Source organism: Besnoitia besnoiti, chromosome V (assembly GCF_002563875.1).
Source record: "Besnoitia besnoiti strain Bb-Ger1 chromosome V, whole genome shotgun sequence".
Lineage (NCBI taxonomy): Eukaryota > Apicomplexa > Conoidasida > Eucoccidiorida > Sarcocystidae > Besnoitia > Besnoitia besnoiti.
The window spans coordinates 2,743,149-2,769,457 of record NC_042360.1 but is presented as its reverse complement, the minus strand read 5'-3'; the positions used below and the strand labels follow the sequence as shown (position 1 = coordinate 2,769,457).

Here is a 26,309-nt window from a genome sequence, read left to right as displayed (position 1 = left end):
GTGATGTAAGATAACACCCCTCGCTATAGAGTTGTTCGCGCCAGGCGCCCGTAGGAAAGCGACGAACTGGGCAGGACGCGCAAAGTGGAGAAAGGGCGAGCGACGATGACAGAGAAAACCGATACTGGGAGAGGCGCGAGTCAGGCCCCCACGCAGACGCTGACACATAACAAACTCGTGGTGCCCGCCTCTCAACCGGACCGGTCCGTGATCACGGAATCGAGCCTAGGAGAAGAAACCGGGATGGTGTGTTGAGTGGTGAAAGGAGGCAAGACGCGTGGGCAAGAGGCAAGCACAGCGAGAGGCATTCGACTAAAAACTGCAGTACGTTTTCAGGGGAGACGTAAAGGCGCTTCCGGCGAACACTGGCCGTGGTCGATACACAGAGTCACAAGCTGACCTTTCAACGTTCATGCGCCAAATGGGCACAACCGGCAGCTCCTCCTGGGCTACTTGCCCATGTACGTCTATCAGAAGAAAAGAATGCCGTCTTGGTTGAGAATGGAAAAGAACGCAGGCAAAAGGAGAAGCCGGCCGACCCGAGAGAGAACGCGAAACGCGTAGGCGTGGACGATGGTGAGCACGACACGGAAGAGCGTCGTGTATGTACATCGAATCCCAACGACAACGACCTCCCTTGAAACCAAAAGCGAATTTCGGCCAGACTACGAAGGAGGAGAAGCGAGACACTTTGAGCACGGTGTGGAGGGCGAGGAGCTGTCGATCTGCGAAGGCGGAGAGAACGGGTTTCCGTTGTTCTTGTCATGCGGCTCTCTACAGCGTACCAGCCCCTCTGCAACCGGCAGACTCTCGACTATAAGCCGGGGCGGAGTCGTCAGCGAAACGCGCAAGCCCAGGCGCCTTCTTCGCCCCCTCCACAGTTCTTTCTCGGGCGGATCATTCCTTCAACAGCTGGAAGGGCTCATTCCCTGCCAGCTGCAAGAGGTTGCCCGCCTCAACCGGCGCCTCGCGTGTAACCTCACCTACCGTGCGCGCTTCTCCTTCGCCCTCCGCCGTCTCCTGCTCGTCACAGCAGCTTTCTCTTCGCAGTGAAGTGGCAAATTTGCGGCGCTCAGAGATTAATTAAATTCTTCCATTCTTCGAAGCTGTGGTCTGCCGGCTCAAGTAGGCTCAGGGGTTCCTGCTTAATTTCCCCACCCCTTCCGGACCCTCAGGAAGGAAACCTCGGGAGGCGCGTGGTCACCGCGAGCCTCGATGCGCTTGGAGAACGCACACGCGGCAGAGGGAAGGTGATCAAGCTTGACAAAGAGCGCTGCTGATCAACATTTTCGAGTTGTCGGGAGGCGACGGGGCTCTTCGGGTTGAATTCGCTTTCACGTTCTAGACTATCCCAGCCGAGACCGCAGATGCACATGCTTGTATACAGGCTCAAATATGACAAGACACTGAGTCTATATCTCCACGCTGTTCAGTTACTTGCAAAGATTACGCATGTTACCCTCCCCTCAATGGGGGCAGATTCCGCTGCAGGGTCGAAGTGAGCTCTGTACGGAGATCCGAGCGATTAGGGGCCTACGCCGACAGCTATGGAAACTCCTCGAGATCGAACCGGCGTAAAAAAAACGGCATCCCATACCACAGCGGATAGTAGCGAATTCTAGACGACCACCCGAAGCGGAGATCCCCGTCTTCCGCAGCCGACTGTCGAGGAGGTGTAGCACTGTGAGTCGGCGGCAGCTCGACGAACGACGACATGATAGGCGCCCAACAGAAGCTGACAGCGAGCGATTATCCACAACAGGGATCACCAACGAGGAATGTGGGGTACCCAGTCTGAAAAGAGGATCCAATAGGAAACACCAAGCTCCTATGGTCTCAGCCACCAACAATCACGGAAAAAGCTGGCGCAGAGACGGAATGGTGAACGAGCGCACCTGCATATCGATGAGAGACGATGCCTTCCAGCTTCCGGTAGAGCTTTGGCGCTGCGTGAATGGCAAGCACAGACCGGCTAACCAGAGAGAGTTCCTGATTACTAGCGGAGATCTTGACTCGTGTTGGAACCTTGGCGGACATAAGGGGGGCGTGTAGGGCGCGGTTTGCCTCGTTATCGAGGACGTGTATTTCATCTGGCCGTACCACAGCGCTTTGCTGCTTATCTAAGATATGCTGTGCCCTCTGATGATGGAGACGGAAGAGAACGACTCTTTCGCCCTCAGCTGTGACCCTGCGTGCCCGGGTCACAGCGGCTTTCTGCATACTTCCCAGAGACCTTAAGTCTGACGCCGCAGCAGCGGCACGCCACGACGGCGCCCAGTGGTGACTGGGCGCCGTCGTGGCGTGCCGCTGCTGCCCACCGACTCCCTTGACTAGGACCTCATATGGCTGACTAGCTGCCTCCGTATATCCTACTACCGGATTGGTTCTCCGGTTGGACTACATCAACAGTTATGACTGTACTGCACCCTGCTGCGTTACCGTGCAGAAGTGGTTTCCGCTGTATTGTGGCTCATCGCTCTGCCGGCCCCACACCCGAGCCATGAGATGCCGCGCCGCCTCTAGTCCTGTATTTCCAGAATCGTACTTCTGAAGAGGCGGCGAATACCTCTGCATACTTACTTGTACCAGCCTGCTGCAGGAAGTTTGCGTACGGGGCTCCAAAACCCGACTACGGTACTGCGACGGCGCTGCTTAATGGCAGCGCTGCCGAGTCTTTCGCATTCACGCACGGCCAACTGCATCCATGCGTCCCAGAGCGACCGCTCGCTCATCGTTACAAAAATGATGCGAAGCGCTGGCCGCGGACAACTTTCTTTCGTGCGTGACTTCCTCCAATTATCAGAGTTTCGCGCTTGGTCACGTGCACGAGGAACTGTTTCCTTCCTCTCCGCACCACGTCCACTGCTGCCATGTCCCTTCGGAGGCGCTGGTTGTAAGCGTTATCAAGATCCAGAAACCATCGCAGAGAAATATCGTGAAATTAGAAGAAGCTCTGTTGAAGGCGCAGGGTGAAAATAGACGGCCGGCCCGCAAGCTCAACTCTTGTCCTCCTGCCGCATGTTGCGGGGCACAACATCAGGGTTTCAGTGTTGCAAAATGCGAGGCTTCCCTGTGGCAAGCGCTTGAAGCCTCCCTCTCGTCTGGATGCCGCCTCGCACGGCTCATAGTGGGCAGAGCGCAGCAGGGGCAGTGAAACCGTCGAGGCAGGTGAAGACACAGGATCCCCCGGCCGAGCGGAATAAAGTGAATGACTGAGTTCAGCTGTCCAGGAGCGGCGCTGCTAGCGTGGAAGGCCTCACAGACCTTTTTGCACTTCCCTCAGATACGTTTGCCTGCTAGACGTAGGGGCAATGCTGTCGAAAAGTGAAACACATCCCGCGCCGGCAGGCGCACCACACACCGCGTGTTCCCTGCTATAGCTGAACTTCAGGTTTGTTCGCACTCCACGCTTCCGCTCACGCAAAATCGAACTCGTTTATTGTTAGCAGTCAGGAGAAAGACTCATACGAAGATCGTGCAGCACAAAGCGACGCTTTTTAAGCGATCCCCGGCGTGACTAGTTTGCCCTGAATCGCTACCCGGGTGCCTGTGTGCTCATCGCTCGTTGACCCTAAGACAGCAGGGAGGATCTCAGTTCCCTGGAATCACAGGAAACGAGCAGCTTGAGGCCCTCTCATCCCTTCTTTGGCTCCATCTGCCACCAACTTCTCTGCTATCTATGAACATGCGGTGTCTACTGTGTGTCGGCCGCCCTCGGTTGCCTCCCACAGTTTCTTCACCCGCAGCCCCACTCGCTCTGTCTCCTCTCCCTCTCACTTTCTCCGCCACTGACATTCTCCTCGCACGGTACACGGTCCAGTGCCTGTTCTGGGTCTCCGCCCTTCAGGCCCTCTGCGGAACTACCAAGCCGGTGAGACATGCAACGATTCGCAGTCTCGTCTTCGGCTGCCGTAGACTACACAGGTTTCGCGACAGCGCCTCTTCGTCTGGCGCAGCAGAATGTCACTACTGGATTCCCCGTATGCGATGTGAGCCTTGGAGAAACACACAAAATACACTTTTCCTTGTGTGTCAGCCGTGTGACCGCTAGTTGCTGAACTTCGGCGCCTCGGTGCATGCGGCGCTTTGCGCCGCTAGCGCGTGTAAAGTCGTACTGTGCAGCCTACAACCGCCGAATTTTTTTCTTCACACTGGCCATTCAAGCACGTCGCTTTGTTACGGACGGTTTTTCTTTTCTTTGGCTTCCTGCGCCGTTTCAGCAGGGAATCATACTGGTTCTGCAATCCGCGAACCGTCCCGTGTACTATACATACGGCCCCCCCCGAGTAAGAGTCGAGCAGATGTCCGAAGTCGGGGGCGTTCGCTCCGTTTTTTGAGTGGCCTTTTTATTTGTTGTTTCCCTCTCTTTAAGAGTTTCGTTTACCTCTTGCTCCTGAATGCCGCTCCGGCTTGGCAGGTGCCCGTTTTTCTCTTCACCTGTCGGCACAATGCTGGGCCCTCTCCGGGCTTGCCGCCCGCCCGCTTCGTCTGTCTGCGCTTCTTCTCTGTCTCCTTCTCTCGTGAGATCCGCCGCAGCTGCCGCGAATCGTCAGGCAGGAGAACCTTGCTCTGCTGGCGCCTCCTCGCTCCTTTCATCTTCTGCGCGTTCTTCCTCCGCGGGCGCTGCTGCCGTCTCTTCCTCTGGTTCAACGTCTGCCTCGCGCTCCCTCCTCCTCTCCTCTTTGTCGTCCTCTGCTTTTTCGGCCTCCCCTTCCTCCTTCTCCGCCGCATCTCGTCTCGCAACCTCTTCTCGTTCTAGTTTGTCGCGTTTTTGGTCGGGGCCGCTCGTTGACGATCTGCGTTCGCGAGGCTTTTCCTCGGCGGGCGCTCCGCAAAAGCCGCAGAAGACAGCCAACTCCAGCGAAACGTGGCTGGAGGTCGAGCGCGCGCGCCCGCGCGTGCCCAATGCCTTCGACGGGACCTACCAGTGGCCTCAGGCTGCGCCGAATCCCCTCGAAATCAAGAGGGAAACCTTCCAGGCGTTCATGCACGGAAAGACTGAGCGCTTCTCCAGGGAACTCAAGGTAAGACTTGCCGCGGAGGAGAAGGCGCAGCCGTCAAACCGATGCAAGGGAAGACGAGGATCCGCGAAGCACTGCGCGTCTGGGAGCCCTCAGGCGCCCGATCCTCGGAGGCCTTCGGTGGGAGCATCCCTCGGGTGCTTCTGTCGGGGTCTGTGCGCCATGCGGAGATGTCTCTGCTGCGCAGGGTGTGTTCAGTTCAGACGCTTCTCCTCGCGTTATGTAGACCTCTCATCGCATTTCCACCGACCTGCGGGGTCGGCGTAGGGCACTGGGCTTCGTCGAGCGCCTTCGTTTTTCTGCTTCAGGTCTTTCTGTACGGCTGGGGCATCACGCTCTTCATCGTCGGCTTGACGCTGCTGACGATCAAACTCATGGCCCCGGATGACTTCGAGTGGGTCGAGGCGGAGCGGGAGCGCATGGAGCAGGCGAAGCGGAAGAAAGCGAACGCGGAGGCTGCGGCCCTGGCAGCGGCCAAAAGACTTCAAGAGGGAGAGGGGGGGCAGTGAGCGAGGAGGAAGGCCTCCGACCGGCTCGCATCCGCCTCGTCGCCTCGCGTCCGAGCGAGAAAGATTGGCGGAAGACGCGCGCAACCCCCCGCGCCTGTTTACACCAGACCCCACCGGAGAGGCTGAAGAGACGCTTGGGCGGGACCAGCTTGTGGACGTGGGAGTTCTCTTTCTGCCGAAGGCGAGCCGCACGAGGAGACAGAGCCACCCGCTCGAGGTTTCAGGCGTCGGGGGAGGGGAGGAGGGCGGAGGGGAGGATTGCGCATGGAGGGACGAGAAGGCGTGCAAGGAAGAAACGCAGGAGCACGTATGCCTTCGGCGCGACTCATGTGCTGCGCTCTGCTTTTCGTCTTCTTTAGCAGCGGGTTTTCGTGGATCTCAGAGTGCATAGACCCTCTCTTCTGTCCCACGCGTTTGAGTGCGAAGACAATGCGCTCTCCTCATTCTAGACAGGAGAAAAGCCCTAACGCATCTTTTAGGAAGGCGGCCGGTGCTGAGCGCAGGCGCCGCGTTAGAACCTCTTAAAGATGGACGCGACGTGGATGTGTGTGAGTCGACTCTGTCGAGTAGGAGGAGGTTGTTGCGCGGCTACACTCTCTCGTAGACTGCAGAGAAATCTACGTTTCATCTGCGGGAAGATACATGACGCATCCTCTCCCTGGTCAGAAAGAAGGCACCGCCATAACCTGTAGCTTTGAAACAAAGACCTGCGGCGCATGTCTTTGTCATATCGCAGGCCTTTCTCTCCTCCATCGAGGGCCTCGCCGGAGGTATGCGCACAGCAGCACGTCCCGAAGCCGCGGTGCCTCGCGTGGGAGCGTGGACGACAGCGTGCCTCTTGAGCACCTTAGCGCACAACTGACTTCAAAGCAGACACTGTGATATTTTCTCTCTGCTGCATTCTGCCGTGGTGCAGCAAACAGAGAAGCACACCAGCTAGGTGGCTCGATGACGCGACGATCCGTCTTGCAACAAAACGCGACAGCGGGGAGCGGACTGCGCTGCTTTCTCTCTGCTGCACGCGAGCCTCAACGCACCACTCGGAAGCATATTCGCAGCGAGATCCCCGTAGCCGAGAGGAGACGAAATTGCGAAAGTACAGCAGTCCAGCTGCACGTCTGCCGACACGTCCGCTGCCGGCCCTTCGTCGAGCCGCTTCGTCTCTCGTCTGCGGCTGTTGGGGTTTCACTGAGCAACATGCACACTTTGTTTGGTCAGGTCACAACGGATTCGACAGCTCGCGGGCGCACATGCAACGAGACAACTTGCTTTTCGACTCTGAGACAAGACACCGGCGTTTCGGGCGCGGCGAGGCTACACCGACCCCCCCAGCGTGGGACCGTATGGCTGCGTACTTTAGCTCTTTCCGACCCTCAGATATGGCAGGCCGAGGCAGCCTGTGCTTCTTCTCTGTCAGGAAAGCACACGAACTCTTGAGAATACAACTGCACCGATGCGCTGGACTCTGTGATCCAACGTTTGTTCGCGTATTGCTGAGAGCGGCGCCGTTGCTTTGCTTTCGGCGGAAGTTGGCAGCAGAATTTGGCATACCGCCGTGAGGCAGGTGGGCGCATGCTGAAGAGAGCGGTGTGGGGTGTGCAGCATTGCTGGACGGGAGCGTCTCAGAGCAAAACAGGTCTTTTTCTAGCTCTGCGGTGTCTCTGGTGTACGTCTCTGTGCGATTCGTTCTCACAGTTCGGTTGTTTTCACAGTCCCTGCTCAGGCGCGTCTCCACGAGTTAGAGAAGAGGGAGACCTTCTTTGCAGAAAACACATGGCGGATATCTGCTCTATTGTAAGTGACAAAGCTACGACGCATGAAGCCGCCCGGCTTCTATTCTGTGCTGGCATCGGTCTCCGGGCCCCAGCGCTGGCTGGTTCGGGTTCGCCCCTTGAGGCTCATCGCCGTTCCTTCCGCGCGGCGGGCGTCTTTTCTTTCGTGCGCGGGCGTGGTAGTCCTTCGCTGGTTCACAACTTACCTTTCTTTGTTTTCTTTCTGGCGGAGAAGAGAGTCTCACGCTATTTTTCCCATCGCTCGCATACTCTTTTCCTCCCCTTCATCAGCGCACCCTCTCTTTGCTGTCTGTCTCACTCTCTGCGGCCCTGTCTCTTTTCTCGTCTTACAACAGAGGAAGCAGCCTTTCTGGACACGAAAATCACGCCCTCGCGTCTGCGCAAAGCAGAAGACGCGCGTGACAGCCAACAGACAGTGAGAGACCGGCGCCAGAGAGAAAATGAGGCGGAGCTTCCCTCTGGTGTCGCGGTCGTTTTCCTCTCTTGCTCGCCAGCACGGCGCCGCTGTGCGAAGGAAGAGAGGCGACAAGGACGAAGGCAGTGCTCGGGGTGTCCTCGCGATGTGTAAAGAAGTGAGTTGGCGGAGTCTCGGCGCGCTTTTGCTGCGAAGCCGCTCCAGTTTCTCCTGCGTGCGAGTCTTTGGAGCGGCAGAAAAGGAGGAAGGCGCCTCGACCCGGGCGAAGAGAGAGGAGGAAATTGGCTCTGTTGAGCAAGAACTCCTTTCTAGCTCATTTGCTGCTGAGGAAAGAGGCAGCAGACTCGATGGCGGTCTGCTCAGGGCCCACTACCGTTCTCTCTGGCTCAAAAACGCGGCGGCGGCCGCAGCAGATGGAAAGGGGGCACGCGGAACAAGACGACGCACCCCGTCTCGCGGCGTGGCGTGTGTCAGGGGCTTCGGCGGCGGCCTGATCGCGCGGCGGCAAGAGAGAAATGAGACAGAAAACACGCAGGAGTCTTTCGAACCTGCCTTTCCTGTACTGAGCAATTTATCCGTGTTCCAAAGAACCACGGGAAGAGCAGCATTGCCTCAAAACGAGCGTGCGAAGTCGCCTGTCGACGCCTCCCAACGAACACCCACCAGAAGCGCGTCACTCGCTGAAGGCGTCACTGGCACCGGGTGTATGTACACCTCGTCACAACTGAGTCCACTGCGTTCGCTTTCCTTTTCTCCTCCACAACCGGCAGGAACCGACACCTTGCGGTCTTTCGCGACGGAAGTCAAGCCCCTTGAGTGTCGCACGACGAAAAATCACGAAAACCTGTGCTTAGGACACACACGCGAAAGCGAAGACCTTGCGGCCGACCAACGGGCACAGGACGAGGTCTTCACACCAACACCTGCCATCGTCGGGCTGAGTAGTTTCCCCTCTACTCGTTTCTCTGCTCCTTCTCACTTTTTCTCTCCTCTCTCTCGCGACCACCTTTCCGAGTGGTGTGCGTCGGCTTCAACGCCTTCGGCGAAAAGTTCTCCCTTGCGTGCGAGCGGCCGTTCGCACGTGACGTCGTCCGCCGGGCTCGTCGAGTCGACTTCGGCTCTCACGCCGGCATCTTTTCCGCCCTCGCAGACCTGTGCGTCTCTCTCCGCTCCCCGTTCTCTCCTTTTCTCGCGGCCTTCGGCAGCGCTGCTCACTGTGGCGTGCTGCGTGCTCACGTCGTCGTGTCCGTCCTTGCCAGTCGCGGCCTCTGGGTGCACGCAGCACTCGCTGTCTACGCTCGCGGCTTCATCGCCCGTTCTTCGCTTCCTCTCTTCTCCCGCCTTCCGCCTCGGGAGACCTGAACAACAACTTCCGTCGTCTGCCTCGCAAGAAGCCGCCTGCCGTCGCCCGGGTGTGGACGCTGTCAACCGCCGCACCTCGTTCTTGGTTAGCGCTGCGCGACAGCAGGTCTCACCTTTCGCGCGCTCTGTTTCTCACGGTTCCCCTCCTTTTCGACGGTTTTCCGTGCCCTTATCGCGGCGTCTCTCCTCGATTCTACCTGGTTTCCCTCGCCTGCTGACACGCCCGGCGACCGCTGGCAGCTGTGCGTCTTCTCCCTCTTCCGCATCCCCCCTCTCGGCGTTTTTCTCCTCGCGCGCGCTGTCCTCTCTGTCCACCCAAGTCACACCGGAAGGCACCATGGCAGGCACTGCAGAAGCCGTGAGCTCGGGGTCCGCCACAGCGACCGAGACCGAAAAGAAGACCCAGGAGCAGCAGCACATCGTCCTGAAGCCTACAAAGCAGCCCGTCGAAAAACACCGCTTGGACTACAAGCCGGCCGACTTCCTCATCGACTTTGTCGACCTCGACTTCGATCTCAACGATGAGAGAACAAAGGTACGCACTGCCACGTGGCCCTGCGTCTCTTCGCCTCTCCGCTCATGCGCGAAGAAAGAAAGCTTGCGCCTCTTCGTCTTGACACTGTAGCTGAGCGCTTTCCACGTGAGCGTCCCTCTGACGCGGCTGCATGCGCAGGCGGGATGGGGAGACTGTTCTTTTCTTCTGTCGCCAGTTTGGTCTCTGTCGAGTCTCTGCAAGTCAGTCGCCACGACGGACCTGTCTCTTTCTCGCCTCTGTTCGGCGTGCATGCGCCTCACAGCTTTCCAGTCAATCCAGACGTGGAATTCGCCCCTCCCCTTCCCGCTGGGAGAGAAGAGATCCACATCTTCAGTGCTTCGGCGCCGCGCGCCTTTGCAGGTGTGCATCGCTTCCTCTTGCGCGTGTCGCGCGTCTGGGCATGCAGGTGACCTCGACGCTGACGCTGCACCGTCGGTCCCGGACGCCGCCCGCAGACTTGATGCTCGACGGCGAGGACCTCGAGCTGGAGAGTGTGGAGCTCGACGGCCAGGCGCTCGCGCTTCGCTCTGCGGAGACGCAGAAGCAGGAGAAGAAGGAGGTCTACTCGCTGGACGTCGACGGCCGGCTCGTTCTGTCGCAGAGTCTGCTCCCGGCGGAGGCCGAGAAGAAATTCGTCCTCAAAACGGTTGTCTACATCAAGCCGAAGGAGAATCTGCAGCTTATGGGCCTGTATAAATCCGGCGCGCTCCTCGTCACCCAGTGCGAGGCCGAAGGGTTCCGCCGCATCACCTACTTCCTCGACCGACCTGACGTCATGTCGCTCTTCCGAGTACGCAGCGGAGGAACTCGCAGAAAAGAAGGCCGCAGAGGCCCTCCCTTCGTGCATCAATCTGGAGACGACGAGATAGTACTTGACATACTTTTTCCCCCCCTCCAACGTCTCGGCTGAACGTCGATTTGCTAATCCAGCCTGCAGGACATGCGTCGGAACTCCGCATCCAGCAGGTCGTCGTCTGCTTGCGTGGTGGCGGCGAGAGTGCCGGCGGACGGATTTCCTCCTCCTCGTGGGGCGTTCGCCTGGGCTGCGGGAGGTGCCGGGGGCTCACCGGCGCCGGTGTCGCGGGCTCGGTCTGCTTTCTCATCGGCGTTCTTGTGCGCTCTTGCTCGAGTCGTGCGCCACGCAGGCGCGTCTGTTCATCTGTTTGCGTCCAGGTGCGCCTCGCGGCGGACGCGAAGAAATGCTCGGTGCTGCTGAGCAACGGCAACCTGGTGCAGTCGGGGAAGGTCGACGGCCAAGAGGGGCGCCACTTCGCCGTCTTCGAAGATCCTTCGCTGAAGCCTTGCTACTTGTTCGCCCTCGTCGCGGGCGACCTCAAGTCCATCAGCGACACATTCACAACCATGGTGCGCGCTTCGCTCCGCCTCACAGAGAGTGCAGTGAATCCAGACATGCATGGAAGGCCTTTCTTCTCTTTTGGCTATTTGCGTCAAACACGCCGGTCGATCGCGCGAGAGTCGACGCCTACGGGCTCTTTTCTTCCTCCTGTATCTGTTACTCCATCCACACCAAATCATATATGTATAGATGTACGTACATGCATACATACATATATATACATCACATATGCATATTTAAATGCACATAGAAATGCATATGTAAATGCATATATACACGTACATACATAGATATACTCATAAATATATATCGCAACTCGGGCAGCCGATGCCCAACTGCGCGTACGAATATATATATATATATATATATAGAGAGAGAGAGAGACATCTTGCATGCCTTCATATTTACATGTATTGATGCACGTAGTCTGCATCATACATGGAATGCGTCCTTTTTGCGCGGCTGCGTTTGTTTCCAGAGCGGCCGCAACGTCACAGTCTCTGTGTTTTCTGAGCCGCAAGACAGCAGCAAGCTGACCTGGGCGCTGGAGAGCGTGGTCAAGTCGATGAAGTGGGATGAGGAGCGCTTCGGGCGCGAGTACGACCTAGATGTCTTCAACGTGGTCTGCGCGAAGGACTTCAACATGGGCGCGATGGAGAACAAAGGGCTCAACATCTTCAACGCAGCGCTCCTCCTCGCCGATCCGAAGACCACCACGGGTAAGCATATTCAAACCTTTTGCGATCCTCCGCGCACCCTCGACAGGCGTGTGCGCTTCAGCGGCAGAAGACTCGGGGGTCGGCGCGGCGCATGCAGGCTCTTTGCGGGACGATCTGCCACTACGCACGCCTTTTTCAGATGCCGAGTACCAGCGCATCCTGAACGTCGTCGGTCACGAGTACTTCCACAACTGGACTGGCAACCGCGTCACGTGCCGGTGAGCGAGGTCGCGCTCAGATCGGAGCACCACACTGCCGATCGTGCATCTGTTCATCTGTGTGCATCCGCGTCTTTCTCTCCACCTACTCACACATGTTTGCGGAGTCGGGGCGGTCGCGTCGCCACAGCAGCGTTTGTGTGTTCGCGGCGCTTGCGTGCTCAGTCTGTGTGCGTGGAGTGTGTACAGATGTATCCGTGAGCAGCTGCGCGTTCACGGACTTGCGGCACCGAGAGTAGATACTCACTCACACACGCCTGACTCGAGGCCGCATGTCCTCAGCTCCTCTGGAGACCACTGCCATTCTTTCCACTCAACACTGCTTCCGTTTGCGGCGCCCTCTTTCTACTGACACAGACGGCCTCGTACGTGGGGCGCCGGGACGCGCCCGTGCTCACCGGATGCCAGATATCCACTCCAAATAAACAACAAACATGTAGAAAGAAATGTAAAAATATTTAAAATATATAGGTACATACAGGTGTGTGTATAAGCGTGCCTGTCTTCTGTGCGCTGCGTGGCTGGGTTCAGGGACTGGTTCCAGTTGACGCTGAAGGAAGGTCTGACAGTCTTCCGCGACCAGCTCTTCACAGCGGACATGTGCTCAGCCGCAGTGAAGCGCATCGAGGACGTCATTTTCCTCCGCAGCCGACAGTTCGCAGAGGACAGCGGGCCTATGGCGCACCCGATTCGCCCCGAAACCTACATCGCCATGGATAATTTCTACACCGCCACCGTCTACGACAAGGGCGCCGAAGTCATCCGCATGTACGCGTGCAGCCACACTCCCTGCTTGTGCACGTCTGCTGACAAAACTATCGATCTATCTGTATCTGTAGCCATGTCGATCGATCCGTTTGTTGCCTCTTGGTGACGGGGGCGTCGTCGCATCCTCTCTGTTCTGCGTGGAGCGTGAGTGAGGGCGAGCGACGCGCACGCGGCGAATACTCTCTGCTCAAACAAACATATATATATATATATATATATATATTTGTATTCGGGCGTTTTTGGAAGAGTATTCTGCAGGCGTGTCTCCTGACTTGGAGTGTGTCGTTGCTTCAATACACCTCTAGATGTGTATCGATGTGCATGCAGCGCATTGTGACGCACTTGCGTGCGCCGGACCCCCTTCGTCTTGTGGGTGTGTGGACTCATGTTTATGCACGGCCTGGGCGCCTTCTCAGCCTCTCTTGACCTCGCGGCGGAGCTCCTCTGTGCGGTTGTTTCCTTTAGGTACCACACGCTGCTGGGCGAGCAAGGCTTCCGCAGGGGCATGGATCTGTATTTCCAGCGACACGATGGGCAGGCAGTCACCTGCGACGACTTCCGCGCGGCGATGGCGGACGCGAACGGGCGCGACTTCTCGCAGTTCGGCCGCTGGTACTTCCAAGCCGGAACGCCGGAGATCGAAGTCGTCAAGGCGGAGTATGACACCGCGACGAAGAAGTACGTGCTCACGCTCAAGCAGCGCACGCCGCCCACCCCGGGGCAGCCTGAGAAGATGCCGTTCCACATTCCGGTCAAAGTCGGCCTCATCGGAAGAACCTCGAAAACCGACCTCCTCAAACCCGCCACAAAGGTGCGCAGGCCTCCTCCATTTAACTTGATCTCTCTTTTCCTCGTATTCAAGGTGATGTCGAGATGCGCAGCTGCGCACGCACAAGCCCAGTCATACCCATATATATACGTATATATCTGTATATATATATATATATATGTACGTGTATGCATTTGTGCCTGGAGAAGGCAAGAGATTTTCTTCCGCTGCAGCGTGTGTTTCTGTACCGTTCTATTACTGGACTGTAGGGACGTGCGGCTGGAGGTTTTTTTTATTTGAAAGGGAAGAAACGCGTTGCGCGGCTGAACGTGTCAACTTCTGCGTGCTTTGTGTGCAGGTGTTGGAGCTGACGGAGGCGGAGCAGACGTTTGAGTTAGAAGACGTTCCCGAGGACTGCGTGCTTTCGTTCTTGCGGGATTTTTCAGCGCCGGTCAAGGTGATCAACCCGCACCAGACCGACGACGACATCGCGTTCCTCATGGCGCATGACTCTGACGATTTCTCAAAGTGGCAAGCTGCACATACGCTCGCCGCGGGACTCCTGAAGCAGCGCGCGGAAGCCTGGCGCGAGAAGCAGGGCGCAGGCGTCGTCTTCGAGCCTCTCCCCAAAACGTACCTCGACGCCTTCAAGCAGACGCTTCTCGAGGAAGGACGCGACAAGTCTGTCCAGGTACGCTGGCGCATGCAAATCAAGAAGAGGAAGGAGTGGAAGAACAAACGAAGTGAACAAAGTACCAAGCGCTCTGTCTCCTTTTCTGCATCGTAGCACGACGTTCGTGGGCGGGATGTCTGTGTTGTCTCATAGGCCTACACGCTGCGGCTGCCAGATCGCGAGAGTGTCGCTCAAGACATGAAGCCGATCGATCCCGAGGCGCTGAAGGAGGCCGCGGAGTCGATTCGCCGTGAAGTCGGCGGTCTGCTCAAGCAGCAGCTCCTCAAGGTGTACGACAGCCTCGCTGGATCCGAGCAGGGGAAGGAAAGCAGAGATCAGGACGAGGTTGCCAGGTACAGACCCGCGCACACTCGCCAACACACATGCGTTGAAGTCTCTCCTACACATATATATATGCATGTGGATATGCGTGCATTTTTAACATATATATATATATATATTTATATGCATATCTGTATGTCTGAGTTTTGTAAGTCTATCACCGGACTATGAGTGTTGCTCACGCGAAAAGCTTGAACTCTGACTGGCAGCCTTTTTGTGGTAGGCATCTCTGCTGATTTTTTTTTGTTCCTTGTGCACTGTTGCTTGCTCGCGGTCCCTTCAGGCGTCGTCTGCGCAATGTGATTCTCTTCTTCTTGACGGGCGAGAAAAACAAGGAGGCGGCGGCGCTCGCCATGAAGCACTTCCGCTCCGCGAAGGGCATGACGGAGAAGTACGCGGCGCTGTGCATCCTCGCCGACATGGAGTCTCCCGAGCGCACCGAGGCCCTCGAGCAGTTCTACAAGGACGCAGAGGGTGAGGATTTCGCGCTGGAGCTGCGGAAGAGGCAGATCGCAGCTCAGGGAAGGGAGGCCTCAGCTCTTCCGGCGGGTTTCACGTCGGTGTGCACCACGCGTCCTCCACGTGCTGTGCGAGACGCTTTCACCGCGCGTCTTCTGCGCCTTCCGCGCCTCGATAGGCCTCTCCAAATATGTGCCACTCTCTGGACGCATGGCTCTCTGTGTTTGGGACTTTCTTCTGCATTTGCGACTTTCTGTGTGTGCACTGTTGCGCAGGCGACGCACTCGTGCTGGATAAGTGGTTCGCCGTTCAGGCGCTGGCTGACCTGCCGAACGTGACGGCGACGGTGAAGGCGCTGCAGGCGCATCCGGACTTCACTGCGAAGAATCCGAATCGTCTACGTGCGTTGGTCTTTTCCTTCACGCGCAATCCGCAGTTCCACAGCAAAGACGGCGCGGGATACGCACTCCTCGCCGACGCGGTGCTCGAGGTCGACAGCTTCAATCCGCAGATCGCCGCGCGCGGGGCTGGCGCCTTCCTCCCCTGGAAGAAATACGACGCCATCCGTCAGCGCGAGATGCTCAAGCAGCTGCGCCGCATCGCGCAGAGCCCTGGCCTCTCGCCCGACACGCTGGAAATCGTGCAAAAGGCGCTCGCCGGCGCCGAGGAGGAGCCGAAGAACTAAACCCGGAACTTCCCCCCGCGATAACGCGGAGAAAGACTCACCGCCAGCATCCGAGGCGACAGTCCCTCCCCCACCTGGCCGGAAAGCCGACACGCCAACGCAGTCGCCTTCTTCATGTATACATACACAAACGGGTGTATGGGTCTGCGTATGTTGTATATTTCAAGGCGCATATGTGTTGCTTTGCGGTGCGGCAGAGGTCTGTGTATATTAATAAATCGATATCGACTGGATCTTCTGACTGCTCGACGCGCCCGGCTTCTGACCAGTGAAGTGAAAAGTGAAAGGAATTCGCCTCTAGTGGGGGCGGGGTGTGCAAGCCTTCCGCCAGGGTGAGGCGCCCGCCCGTAGAACCTCTTTCAAATCTTCTCAGTGCTCTCCGCCTTCTCCCCACACGCGCACAGTCCCCGCGGCCGTCTCCCTCTTCAGCTTGCACTCCGCGCGCCTCTGCGTTCGCCTTCCGGGCGTTCAGGGTTCGTTCCTCTCGTGTTTGCTTCTCGCCTCTCCAGTCGCTGGAGCGGCGGCGGTTGTTCCGCCGAACGAGAGTTCACACGCCAGGCCCTTTCTGTGACGGAGTCTCTGTAGGGCACTGCTTGCGATGAAGACTGTCTGGCAGGCGCGGCCTCGCCCTGGGGCGTGTCTCTCGCTGTCGAAGCATGATATAGCCGTTTTCACTAGTCGGTGCTGTCTTTTCTGTAGAGTCCACCGACTTGTGCCGGCAAATCCACTCGCACTCGTATAGGTATACAGACATAACTAGTTCAGATATTCAGAAAAAACTACAGATATATTTTTTTCTTGCCTACTGAGGGGCTTCAAGAGCCGCCTGCAGGGCTGCAGTGCCTCAGCTTCGGAAGTGAAACCTAGGAATTCCTAACTGCCAGCGAAACAAAACAGCGAGCGACGCGGCTCGGGCACCTGTGTGTGGGAGCTTGCGCGGCCCTCGGGGTTTCCCTCGCACGATGTATTGCTCACATTGAAAGTTTGCACGCGCTGCTGACGAGCGTTGTTACTTGGAAGACCCGCGAGACTCCACAGCTCACGCCAAAATGCGCATCGCAGGCTGGGCAGCGCGGCTCAAGGGAGGCCGCTACCCCACAGAAGAGCCGCGGAACTCGGAAACAACAAAAGACTAAACGCGACAGGGTGGAAATGGCCGAAGCGGCGGGCGACACGCCGCACTCGGTGCCACGAGGCTTGCCTTTCGAGAAAACGCTGCACTCGAAACGCCACAACTTGAGAAAAACAGACGAAAGCGTCAAATCGCCAAGGCCAAGAAGCGACCCCAGAGAGCGCCCATCGTCTGCGTTCGCGAGCGCGATGTCAGCAAATAAAAGGTGCTGAAATGAAAAGGCACTGCGGCCGCTCAAAGGCGGCGCGCCGCGACACGGCTGACCGGTCCACATGCGGAGTGCAGTTCACTCTGGGTCTGGAGCTTGGGGAGTGTGCCGCGTGAGACCGACCGGGCTCCGCCCCGCATGCAGGCGAACGCAGCAGAGCCACGACGACGACGCGGCGGAGACACACACGCGAAGACGCCCCTCGTTGCAACCGGCCGCGACAGTCGCCGGAAGGGATATCACGACGAGACGCCAGACCCTAAACCCTAACTCTCGAGATGACAAGCGCATGTCGTCGAGCTTCAGGTCCCCACGAACCTGGGCAAGCGAGCAAAACTCGCGACGCAAGCGGTTCCAAGGAACCGATAAGGCAGTCGGGAGGACGCCAGCAAACGCGAGCGGCGTACGACGCGAAACGACTGAAATCCTGCATTTGAGGGAGGCGATGCGCACGCGCGCGGAGAAAGGCGCAACGCAGAAACTGTCTTTCCTATAAATCATCTCACGAGCGTCGCCCATGTACTTTGTGAAATTCTGGAGACTTGCACTTCGAAAAGAGTGTATCTACGCGTGCTGGACAGGTCGCTGCCGCGAGGGCGACGCATGTGGACGCGACTCTCGGCAGCAGGGAGCATCGACCAGAAAGCGGCCTCTCTGTCTGAGGCCTCCAAAAAGAGGCAGGTGTCTCTCGCAACGCACGACGCCCCTGCAGAGCGCAGAGCGACTTGCTTGGACTACGCCCTGTGGGCGTGCTGACTCCGACACAGCTCAACCGGAGACACGGCACCCCGCGTCTGGCTCGCATGTCCTCTTCGTCCGCGGGAGGATGCGGAGGTCTTCGCCGAGCAGCTGCGCGGTGCTTCTCGCCGATCGACTTCGTCGCGCGTGTCGCCGCCGTCCTCTCCGCCGGTCTCTCTCTCTTGTCTCTGCCGCGGCGCGGCGTCGCTGGAGGGAGCCCGCGGCCCTCCTCTTCGGCTGTATTCCTCTGTTTGGGCGTTCCCTCTCGCTGAGCGGCTCACTCGCGATCCTCGGGCGCTGGAGCGAGCGCCTTCTCGACGACTTCCTCCAGCGCGGGCGAAATGTTTGGGATCGCGCGAAGGGACTCGAGGGTCGCCCTCATGGCGTCTCGGCGCGTCGCCTCGTAGCGCCGCCAGTTGGAAAAGGCCTCTGCGAGGTTCGCGGCGACGGTGGGGTTGTGCGGGTCGATCTCTTCGATGAACTCCGCGAGCACTGCGTATCCCGCGCCGTCCGTTTGGTGAAAGGCGCAGCTCGCGCTGGAAAACACGCGAAAGAGCGCGTACACGGCGCTCGGCCGGAAGCGATCAAAGTCCGCGTGGTGCGCTAGGTACGCGACGCGCGCCGGCGTGTCGGTCGCGCTCGACAGCGCCTGCAGAGCCAGCCACTTGTCGTGAAGGAGTTTGTTGCCTGCAAGCAGCCGCAGACATCACCGAGAGCTTTCAGAGGAACTCCGCGACGCCGAACCCGCCGCCGCGCCGCCCGCAAGAGAAAGATCATAGCGCGCAACGCGGAGAGCCACGCGCGCAGAAGAAAGGGACTCTCCCCCTTCGCGAACCGTCGCCCGCGACGCCCGCGAAGACGCGCTGGAACTCAGTCACGAAGCGCAAACGGCAGATATACTTTTAGTAGAAGTTTGTATTTATCTCTGTGCTTGCACATGTGCGCCGCGGATGCATGTGCAGGTACACGATCCTCCACGAGGACGCTTGCCGCCGCTTGGCTGCATCTCAATTTAGCAAGTCTTGAGTCTGTAGTAACTTCTTCGCCGTTTGTCTGCGGCCTGAGCAAACGCGCACACGCCGACGCGTGCTTCCGCAGCGTGTCAAGTCCTGCTGGTGCGCCGCGGCTTTCTCACCCGCTGCGTCTCTGTGGAACTGAGCGAAAGCGCGTTCCTTCTCTTCGCCAGGGATATGTGTGAGGACGCGGAGGGCGGCGACTTTGTCGGTCATCACCGAGGCGGCGTCAAAGTGCCTCAGGGCGAGCTGCGCAGCTGCGCCGTCCCGCTCGCCAGCGAGGAAGGCCAGCACGACGTTTCGGAGTCGGCGGCTGAACACACGACACCCAGCCAGGCTCTGCGAGATCCACGCAGGCCCAAATACAATACACACAGTCGCGCAGGGAGGCCTGGGGGCCTGAGACGCCGAAGTGCCGCTCCAGCATTTAGCGTCCTCCGCGGCCAGGAGACAACGCTCCGCCTCGCTCGAGAGACAAGCGCGAACCCTACACCCTGCAGCATCTCCATATGTCGCCTCGCGGCACCTGACCCTGGCGGCTGTATTATGACGGTCCAAAGGTAGGTAAATCCTTGTCGGGTAATTATCGTCGTGCGTGAAAGTTGGTCCGACTCTGCACATGTCGTTTAGCTAAAACTCTCTTGAATGGAATTATCTTTGAATTTCCCTCTCCCCTGCACCGCTGAGCCCCACACCCGACCACGAATACACACACACATTGGCTGGGGAGTATGAATTTTTCTAGGCAAAGACGTGTGAATTTACGTCTGAAGGCAGAGGCACGCACGGGGTGGCAGCCGGCATCCCCGGCGAACCCTGTGTGTGCGAGTCTAGGCTCTTCCGTCCGCGTTTTGTGTTGTTTGTCTTCCTACCGCCCCCAGTCGGAGGTGTCCGCCGCAGACTCGGGTGTGCCTGGTGGCAGCGTGAGCGCGCGGTAGAGCCTGCGGAGTTCCGCTTTCAGCACCCGACCAATGTCTCTGCGGACTGACACGCGCGCCGCGTCGATCGCCTCGGGGTTGATCACCTCCACCTCGAGCTCGAGTTCGCCTGCGTCGGGCAGATCCAGCGTCAGCGCCTGCCGCGCGAGAGGAGAGAGCGCAGACGGTGCCGCCGATCGATTTCACGAACGAACGGCCGACGCGCGACAGCTCAACGCAGAGAGCGAACAAAGGCAAACACCGCTGCCTGGACGAGACCAGAAGGTGCAAAGCTCTTGGCTCTCGCGACTGCCGATGCCTCACCTTGATGTCGTGACCCATTTCGAGCTCGGGGGCGGTCACGATAGTCTTCATCGCGCTCACGTAGCTGTCTGGCAGCGTGTCAAAGAAGTCGTTGCGAATCGCCCAGTCGCGCTGGGCAGCCCCGTTCGCGACGCGCGTTTCAAACTGCGCGATCCGCGCGCGCAGGACGTCCAGCGACAGCGCCTGCGCCGCCCGCCATTTGTTCACCGCATCGGAGTCGTGAGCCATCAGGAACGTGAGGTCGTCGCGCGTCTGGCTGGGGAAAACGAGCTTGACAGGCGCCGAAAAATCCCGCAGCACTGACAGAACGCAGTCCTCCTCGACGTCTGCGAGAATGAACGTCTGAAGTTCCTCCGTCAACTCCAAAACCTAAATGAGCCCACACAACAAACAACAACCCACTACCTTTCCACTCTAGTCATACGCATCTCCACATGGATGCACACGTACCGATACGTGATAATATCTGTGCATACGCGATGTGCGTATATTTGCGTATCCATATGCAGGTTGCTCGCCACCGCAGTGCGCGAGTCTTCACACGAACAGCAAGTCCCTGCGTCGCGAATGCTTGTAGGACTCCAGACTGTCATTGAGTCCGTAAAACTCGGGGCTACGGGCACACGTAAGTGTAGGTAAGTATGACTCTAAAGGCTTGGTTGTCGGACTCGCGTCCCCCCATGTCTGCATCGAGAATCCGAGGGACGGCCGCACACATAGAGGCGCGCGAACACATTGGCGTGTGTGCCGCGGGGCGTATCAGCGTCTTTAGGCGCAATGCATGCAGATTTTTTCGCTCACCTGCGTCGCGTCCGGAGTGAGGACGTCGAGCTTGCTTTGCTTGCCGATGCAGCCAACCGCGACAGGAATGTGGAGCGGGCGCTTCGTCAGTTGACCAGGCGTGGGCGGGGTCCGCTGGCTGAGTGTGATCACGAGCTCGCGGTCGTCGGCGTCGTAGCTCGAGCTCACCACCGTCACCTCCGGCGTTCCCGCCTGGGAGTACCAACGGCCGAACTGCGAGAAGTCGCGCCCGTTCGCGTCCGCCATCGCCGCGCGGAAGTCGTCGCAGGTGACTGCCTGTCCATCGTGTCGCTGGAAATACAGATCCATGCCCCTGCGGAAGCCTTGCTCGCCGAGAATCGTTTGATACCTGCACGCGAAAGTAGAGGAAGGAAACGCCCGACACACACACACACACGAAACGCCGATCGCAAAGGCTGAAAAATATCAGCAGCCCCCCAATGCGCAAAAAGACCGGGAGAGCCGGACACAGAAAAGGCGCTCGCATATGTATATAGATATTGATATATACATATATAAACAAATATATATCATATCTATGTCTATACACGTTCGCGTTGGTGCATCCCCGCATGCGTACATTCGCCTTTCTCTGCGTAGGCGGCTGCCGCGCCAGCGGTCTGCTTACATGCGAACGACCTCTGCGCCCTTCTCATAGACAGTCGTCGTGTAGAGGTTGTCGACGGACTGGTACGAGTCCGGGCGGATGGGGTGTGCCAGCGGGCCGCTGTCTTCGCCGAACTGAGCGGAGAGGATCGTCTGAACGTCTTCGATTCTCTGCACCGGACGCGACGTCGCCTCCGCAGTGAACTGCTGGTCGCGGAATACCGTCAAGCCCTCCTTCAGCGTCAGTTGGAACCAATCCCTGCAAAGACACGCCCACCCGACGCGATTTCTGCCGGAGAGTGCGACTCTCGCAGACGTGCGCGGCGACCTAGCTATCGGGTGTCTTTCAGTCTACTTTTCTCAGTATGCGCGCATCTTATGGTGACCTGCGGGCGAGAGGTACACGGCGATGCAGCTCGGGCCGGACACAGGATGAGATAACACAGCGGCGCCGGCTGCGAAAACACAACGAACGACTTGGAACGTTTGCTCTTCATGCGCTTTTTGCCGCGGATATGACTGCACGCAGGGTCGCGGGACTCCGCGCGAGCATGGAGGGAGGAAGGCGGATGCCGCGAAGCCGCGCCGTCAAATACACGAAGAAGCAGGAGGATGGTAACGAGACGCTCGCGGGCGCGGAGGAAGTTCAGCGATGGCGAAGGGATGCCACAGAACAACCTGAGATGCGCGCGAAGGCGGGGAGGCGAATGCACAACGGCACGACAGGAAGACGAAGCTCAGAGCGGACTCACATCTAAAGCGGAAGAAGAGAGCAACCAAAAGCGACAGGAGTAAAGAGGCGGCGACGGACGAGTACAGGGAGAAGCAAGCGGGCACCATTGTGAGCAGAGGAAAAACCCCGGCCTGGGAAGGGACGAAAAACTCGAAGAAAAAAAGCCTCACCGGCACGTGACGCGGTTGCCAGTCCAGTTGTGGAAGTACTCGTGGGCGATGACATTGAGCACATGTTTGTGGTCTGCATCTGCGCATCCAGCGAATGCAAAAAGGCAAGCAGCCCTCACTGTCCTTCGAGACGCATAAACCCGAGCGCCCCTCTCCTCGCACGCGACTGCATTCTTCCCTTGCATTTCAAACTTGTACAGGGTGTCCGCTCGCATGCCTCCCCGTTCACAGCCCTACAGAGGCGGCACTTGGGGGCCAACACCTTTGTAGTCTCGTTTCGCCGCGAGTTCCCCGGGTTTTCAACACTTGACCCCCCCCCGACGCGCGCCCTCCCTCTGGCGACCGACGCGCCTCCGCCAGCCTGCGTGGGTACCCGTAGAAGTCGCTTCGTCCGCGAGGAGGAGCTTGCACACGAAGATGTTCAGACTCGTGTTTTCCATCGCGCCCGCGTTGAACGAGTCCACGCAGACCACCCTGAACTCGCTGTACTCGTACTCGCGGCCGAATCGCTCCTCGTCCCACCTCATCGCCTTCAGAAGCGCGCGAAGCGCCCAACCCAAATTCCTCTTCTTCTCAGGCGTTGCGTAGATCGATACCTTCACAAGCCTGCCAGACTGCGACGCACACCCACGCGCACACGGTGGACGCTCGGCTGTGAACCAGCGCTCCTGGCTGAAGCTTGCCCAATAACAAAAACGTCATGAGCCGACACGTGCAGGCGCAGATACTAGCCGATTACTAGCACTCCCGTCGCACGTGAGAAAAAGTGAAGGCGTCGCCAGGCGAGAAAAGGCTGCCGCCCGAATTCCCAGACAAACACGACATTCCGAGCAGGTCTGGCCGTGGAGGCGTGAAAACTAACTTACGCATATAGAAAGAAAGGTGCATACATACATAAATCGAGACACACACGCAGAAGGGACGTTCGTGAAAAAGCCGCCACCGAGTGGCGTCAGCGCGTGAGTAAAATCTGCGGTTTGACAGCAGCTTCGCGGCTCTCTCTCCAGAAGCTCGTCTCACCTGCGTCACAAAGTCTTCGCTGATTGAAGCGAGCTCGCCCGCCACGATTGCGAAGAGGTAGGACGGCTTGGGGAAGCGATCGACGAACTCGGCGAAGTGTCTGTTCCCCGGCGCCGACCCTTCCAGCACTTTGTCTCCGTTGCTCAAGAGGACAGGCAGGCTGCGCGCCGCCAGAATGCGAACCTGGAACCCGCAGCGGCGCAGGACAGCACAGAGCAGACACGAATCCAAGGCTCCTGAGAAGGTGGACGGAGTGCTGACCGACTCTGTTTCAGCCGCTGACCCCGAAATATCTGCACAGGTGTGTGCTGTCAGCCTCTGACGGCGCGTATGAGTGTCTCCAAAGATGACTCTACAGCAGTTCGCTCGCAGACGAAGTTTTGCCTCCTTTACAAGGTAGGGGAAACCCGCTCTCCGCCACGCGAGCTTTCAGCGGTGCCTCTCCACATGCGTACTCATGCTCGCCTAGCACACTGTTATTCAAATTCTTTGACCACTCCTTCGCATTTAGCCAACTCAGAGCGGCAAGCGTTCAAGGCTGGCTGCAAGCGTCTTCGAATAAATGCTGCCTGCCTGCGCGCGCTCCGACCCACAGTCCATCCAAGCGCGTCGCCCTCAGCCATTCTGGGTGCTCCCTTCTCGGGATGTGTCTAGTGAACGGGCTTAGGGTTTAGGGTGTGGTGTGCCTCAGCTGAACGCGTGCGAGGATTGGTCTTCGCGCGCTCACCCTGTACGTGGCGAGGACGTCAGGCCTGTCGAGAAAGAAGGTGATTCTGCGAAAGCCTGCAGGCTCGTTCTGCGTGACGAAGATGTCTCCGGACTTGTAGAGCCCCGAGAGCGCCAAGTTCGCTTTCGGGTTGACTGAGACGACTGTCTTGAGAACGAAGCGCTCGCTCGCAGTCTCAGGCAGCAGGCCCGCGGGAATGACCAGGCCGTTGTCTTCTGTGCGGGAGTACTGCACGCGCGCGTCGCCTTCTGAAACGCCTTCTGCCTGTGGAGCCAACTCGATGAAAACCGGAGCGGACGCGGCCTCGCCAGAGGCCGCGTCCGTCGGGACGGTCGCCCCCAGCGCAACGCTTCCGACGACCAAGTTCGAATCGCCATCGAGAACCAAGTCGCGAAGCTCCGCGCCCGCGCGGCGATGCAGCGTGAGCAGCGAAGTCACCTGCGAAGAGCGGAGATAGGAACGGCGAGGTGAGGGCCCGAAGCTCAAACGAAGGAGGGCGTGAAGCGAGACGCCGAGGGCGAGCGAGAGAGGCAACGACGGGTGGCGATGGAACCAAGAGAGGACGCGCAAGCTACACAGAATGAGGGGGCGGCCGCAGGCGGTGTTGTTGAAGCAAGGCAGTGGAGCACGACACGGTCACGCACACGCGAACGGCGCCCCTGCAAAGGGGCAAGAAACACACGCAGCATCCAAGTCAAACAGGAAAGCAGAGGGACGACAATGAGGACGACGGAACAGGTGTGGGTGTGTAGCGCCTGAAGTCGGCACCGGCGCTGATTCAGGTTCGGCGTCGTCGCGCGACACCCCGGACAAGATGCAGCGCTTCGCGCGCCTGAGCTGGAAATGGTTCCCTTGTCCCTATTCTGAGGGACCGGAGACCTGCTGTCGCCATCTTCTAAAACGCGTGTGTGTATATGCGGGTGCGCGTGTTAGCAGGTATCGGTGAGTTCAGCGATACTTGATTTCTAGGTAGACGCGAGGCCAGAAGAATGGAAATTCGTGGAGCAGATGGCGTCGATACCGTGCACGAACGCAGCGGGCATTTGAACCCCACGGGTGTATCAGTGACGATCCAAGAGTTCCTAGAATACTGAAGATGCCTCCGGTTATGAGGTACAGACAACCAAGTTCTTTAGGATTGCAGTACACCACCACCCCACTAGACTGCTTAAGACAGCTAGAAGTGTTGGATTTCAATATCACGGTAATCATGTTTGCTTAGAATATGGAAGACGGAATCTTTATTAAGCTCGCTGCAGCGGCACACATTTTGCCGGGTAGCACTATTCAGAGCATGAGAGCGCGCCGCAGCGCATGGTCATGTCAAACGGCGAATGCGGTAAAGGCCTCTAGTCAGGAAGGAGAGTCGGAGAGGACGACGGAGAACCGAGAACTCACCGTGGTGTCATCGTCGTTCAAATCCACTTCCACGTAGGCGTGTTCGACGAAGAAGTCAGGCGGCGTGTAGTCGAGTCTCTTCAAGCCAGTAGGCTGCTTTTCGTCGCCAGGTGTTTCCTCCGGGCCAGAAGAGGCGAAAACGCCGCGGACGAGACCTGCAGCGCAGCCCTTCTCCGAGCGAAGAAGCCCCTTGTCGATGCTTACGCAGGATAAGAATGCCAACAGCACACCGAGGAGGAGGCTGCCGCACAGCCTGTGCGGCACCGCTCGGCTGCACCCAGGCACACCGCCCTGCGGAGAGCGAAGTAAAGCAGCCGTCTCCATTTCAGTTAGGTGTAGGCGAAGAAGGTGGGAAGACGTGGGAGCGTAACAAATCACGGCTTCGGAACAGCGCGGCCGCAAATGCGGAACTCGCGCGGTGGACAGTGGGTCCCGAGGAAGCCGAAACGCGAGGCAGTGAGAAGGCGCTAATGAATGACACAGCGACCCCTTTTCAATGGCGGGGGATGAGAAGAAAGAAGAAAAACAGGTGGCGGAGTTTCTCAGAACCTCACTGTACCGAGCGTTACTCCGCAGGAATTGGAGTTCGGTGATGGCACGCTCTGAGCTGTCGGCAGCTGTGGCGACGGCGGAATTATTCGCCGGATGAAGGAGGAGAAACAGTGGACTGAGGGAACTTGCCACCGGTAGGTCACAGACTGACTGCATAATAACAGTCACAGAGAGAAAACTAGATGAACGCGTCGTGTCTGTGGTGCGTCGTGCAAACTCGAAGGCTCCGCGAGTGGCTGGCAGCGCACCGTCGACACAGTCCGACGCCGTCTCACGATGTCAGGCCTCGAGTAAGAGTGCGCGGCGGCGCACACTGCGAGCGTTCGCTTCCCCCTGCACAACAGA

General features: G+C 58.5%; 3 protein-coding genes across 3 annotated transcripts; 2 read left to right on the top strand and 1 right to left on the bottom strand.

Moving 5' to 3' along the window:
- Window positions 1-4,448: 4,448 nt before the first annotated feature.
- On the top strand, window positions 4,449-5,530 carry BESB_062180 (uncharacterized protein; the record flags this gene model as incomplete). Its single annotated transcript, XM_029364632.1, has 2 exons — window positions 4,449-5,024; window positions 5,330-5,530. 2 exons carry the CDS (start codon window positions 4,449-4,451, stop codon window positions 5,528-5,530), a joined length of 777 nt encoding a protein of 258 aa, XP_029219340.1.
- Window positions 5,531-7,763: 2,233 nt separating this feature from the next.
- BESB_062170 (putative aminopeptidase N) lies at window positions 7,764-15,625 on the top strand (the record flags this gene model as incomplete). Its single annotated transcript, XM_029364631.1, has 11 exons — window positions 7,764-9,635; window positions 10,042-10,425; window positions 10,809-11,000; window positions 11,471-11,711; window positions 11,851-11,929; window positions 12,461-12,697; window positions 13,163-13,508; window positions 13,825-14,157; window positions 14,293-14,492; window positions 14,765-14,955; window positions 15,216-15,625. The coding sequence occupies 11 exons, from the start codon at window positions 7,764-7,766 to the stop codon at window positions 15,623-15,625; spliced, it is 4,485 nt and encodes a 1,494-aa protein (XP_029219339.1).
- A 2,355-nt stretch (window positions 15,626-17,980) lies between these two features.
- BESB_062160 (putative aminopeptidase n) lies at window positions 17,981-25,736 on the bottom strand (the record flags this gene model as incomplete). Its single annotated transcript, XM_029364630.1, has 12 exons — window positions 17,981-18,390; window positions 18,839-19,029; window positions 19,589-19,791; window positions 19,958-20,326; window positions 20,759-21,107; window positions 21,387-21,623; window positions 22,268-22,346; window positions 22,641-22,881; window positions 23,288-23,470; window positions 24,015-24,274; window positions 24,323-24,452; window positions 25,413-25,736. The coding sequence occupies 12 exons, from the start codon at window positions 25,734-25,736 to the stop codon at window positions 17,981-17,983; spliced, it is 2,976 nt and encodes a 991-aa protein (XP_029219338.1).
- Window positions 25,737-26,309: the final 573 nt, after the last annotated feature.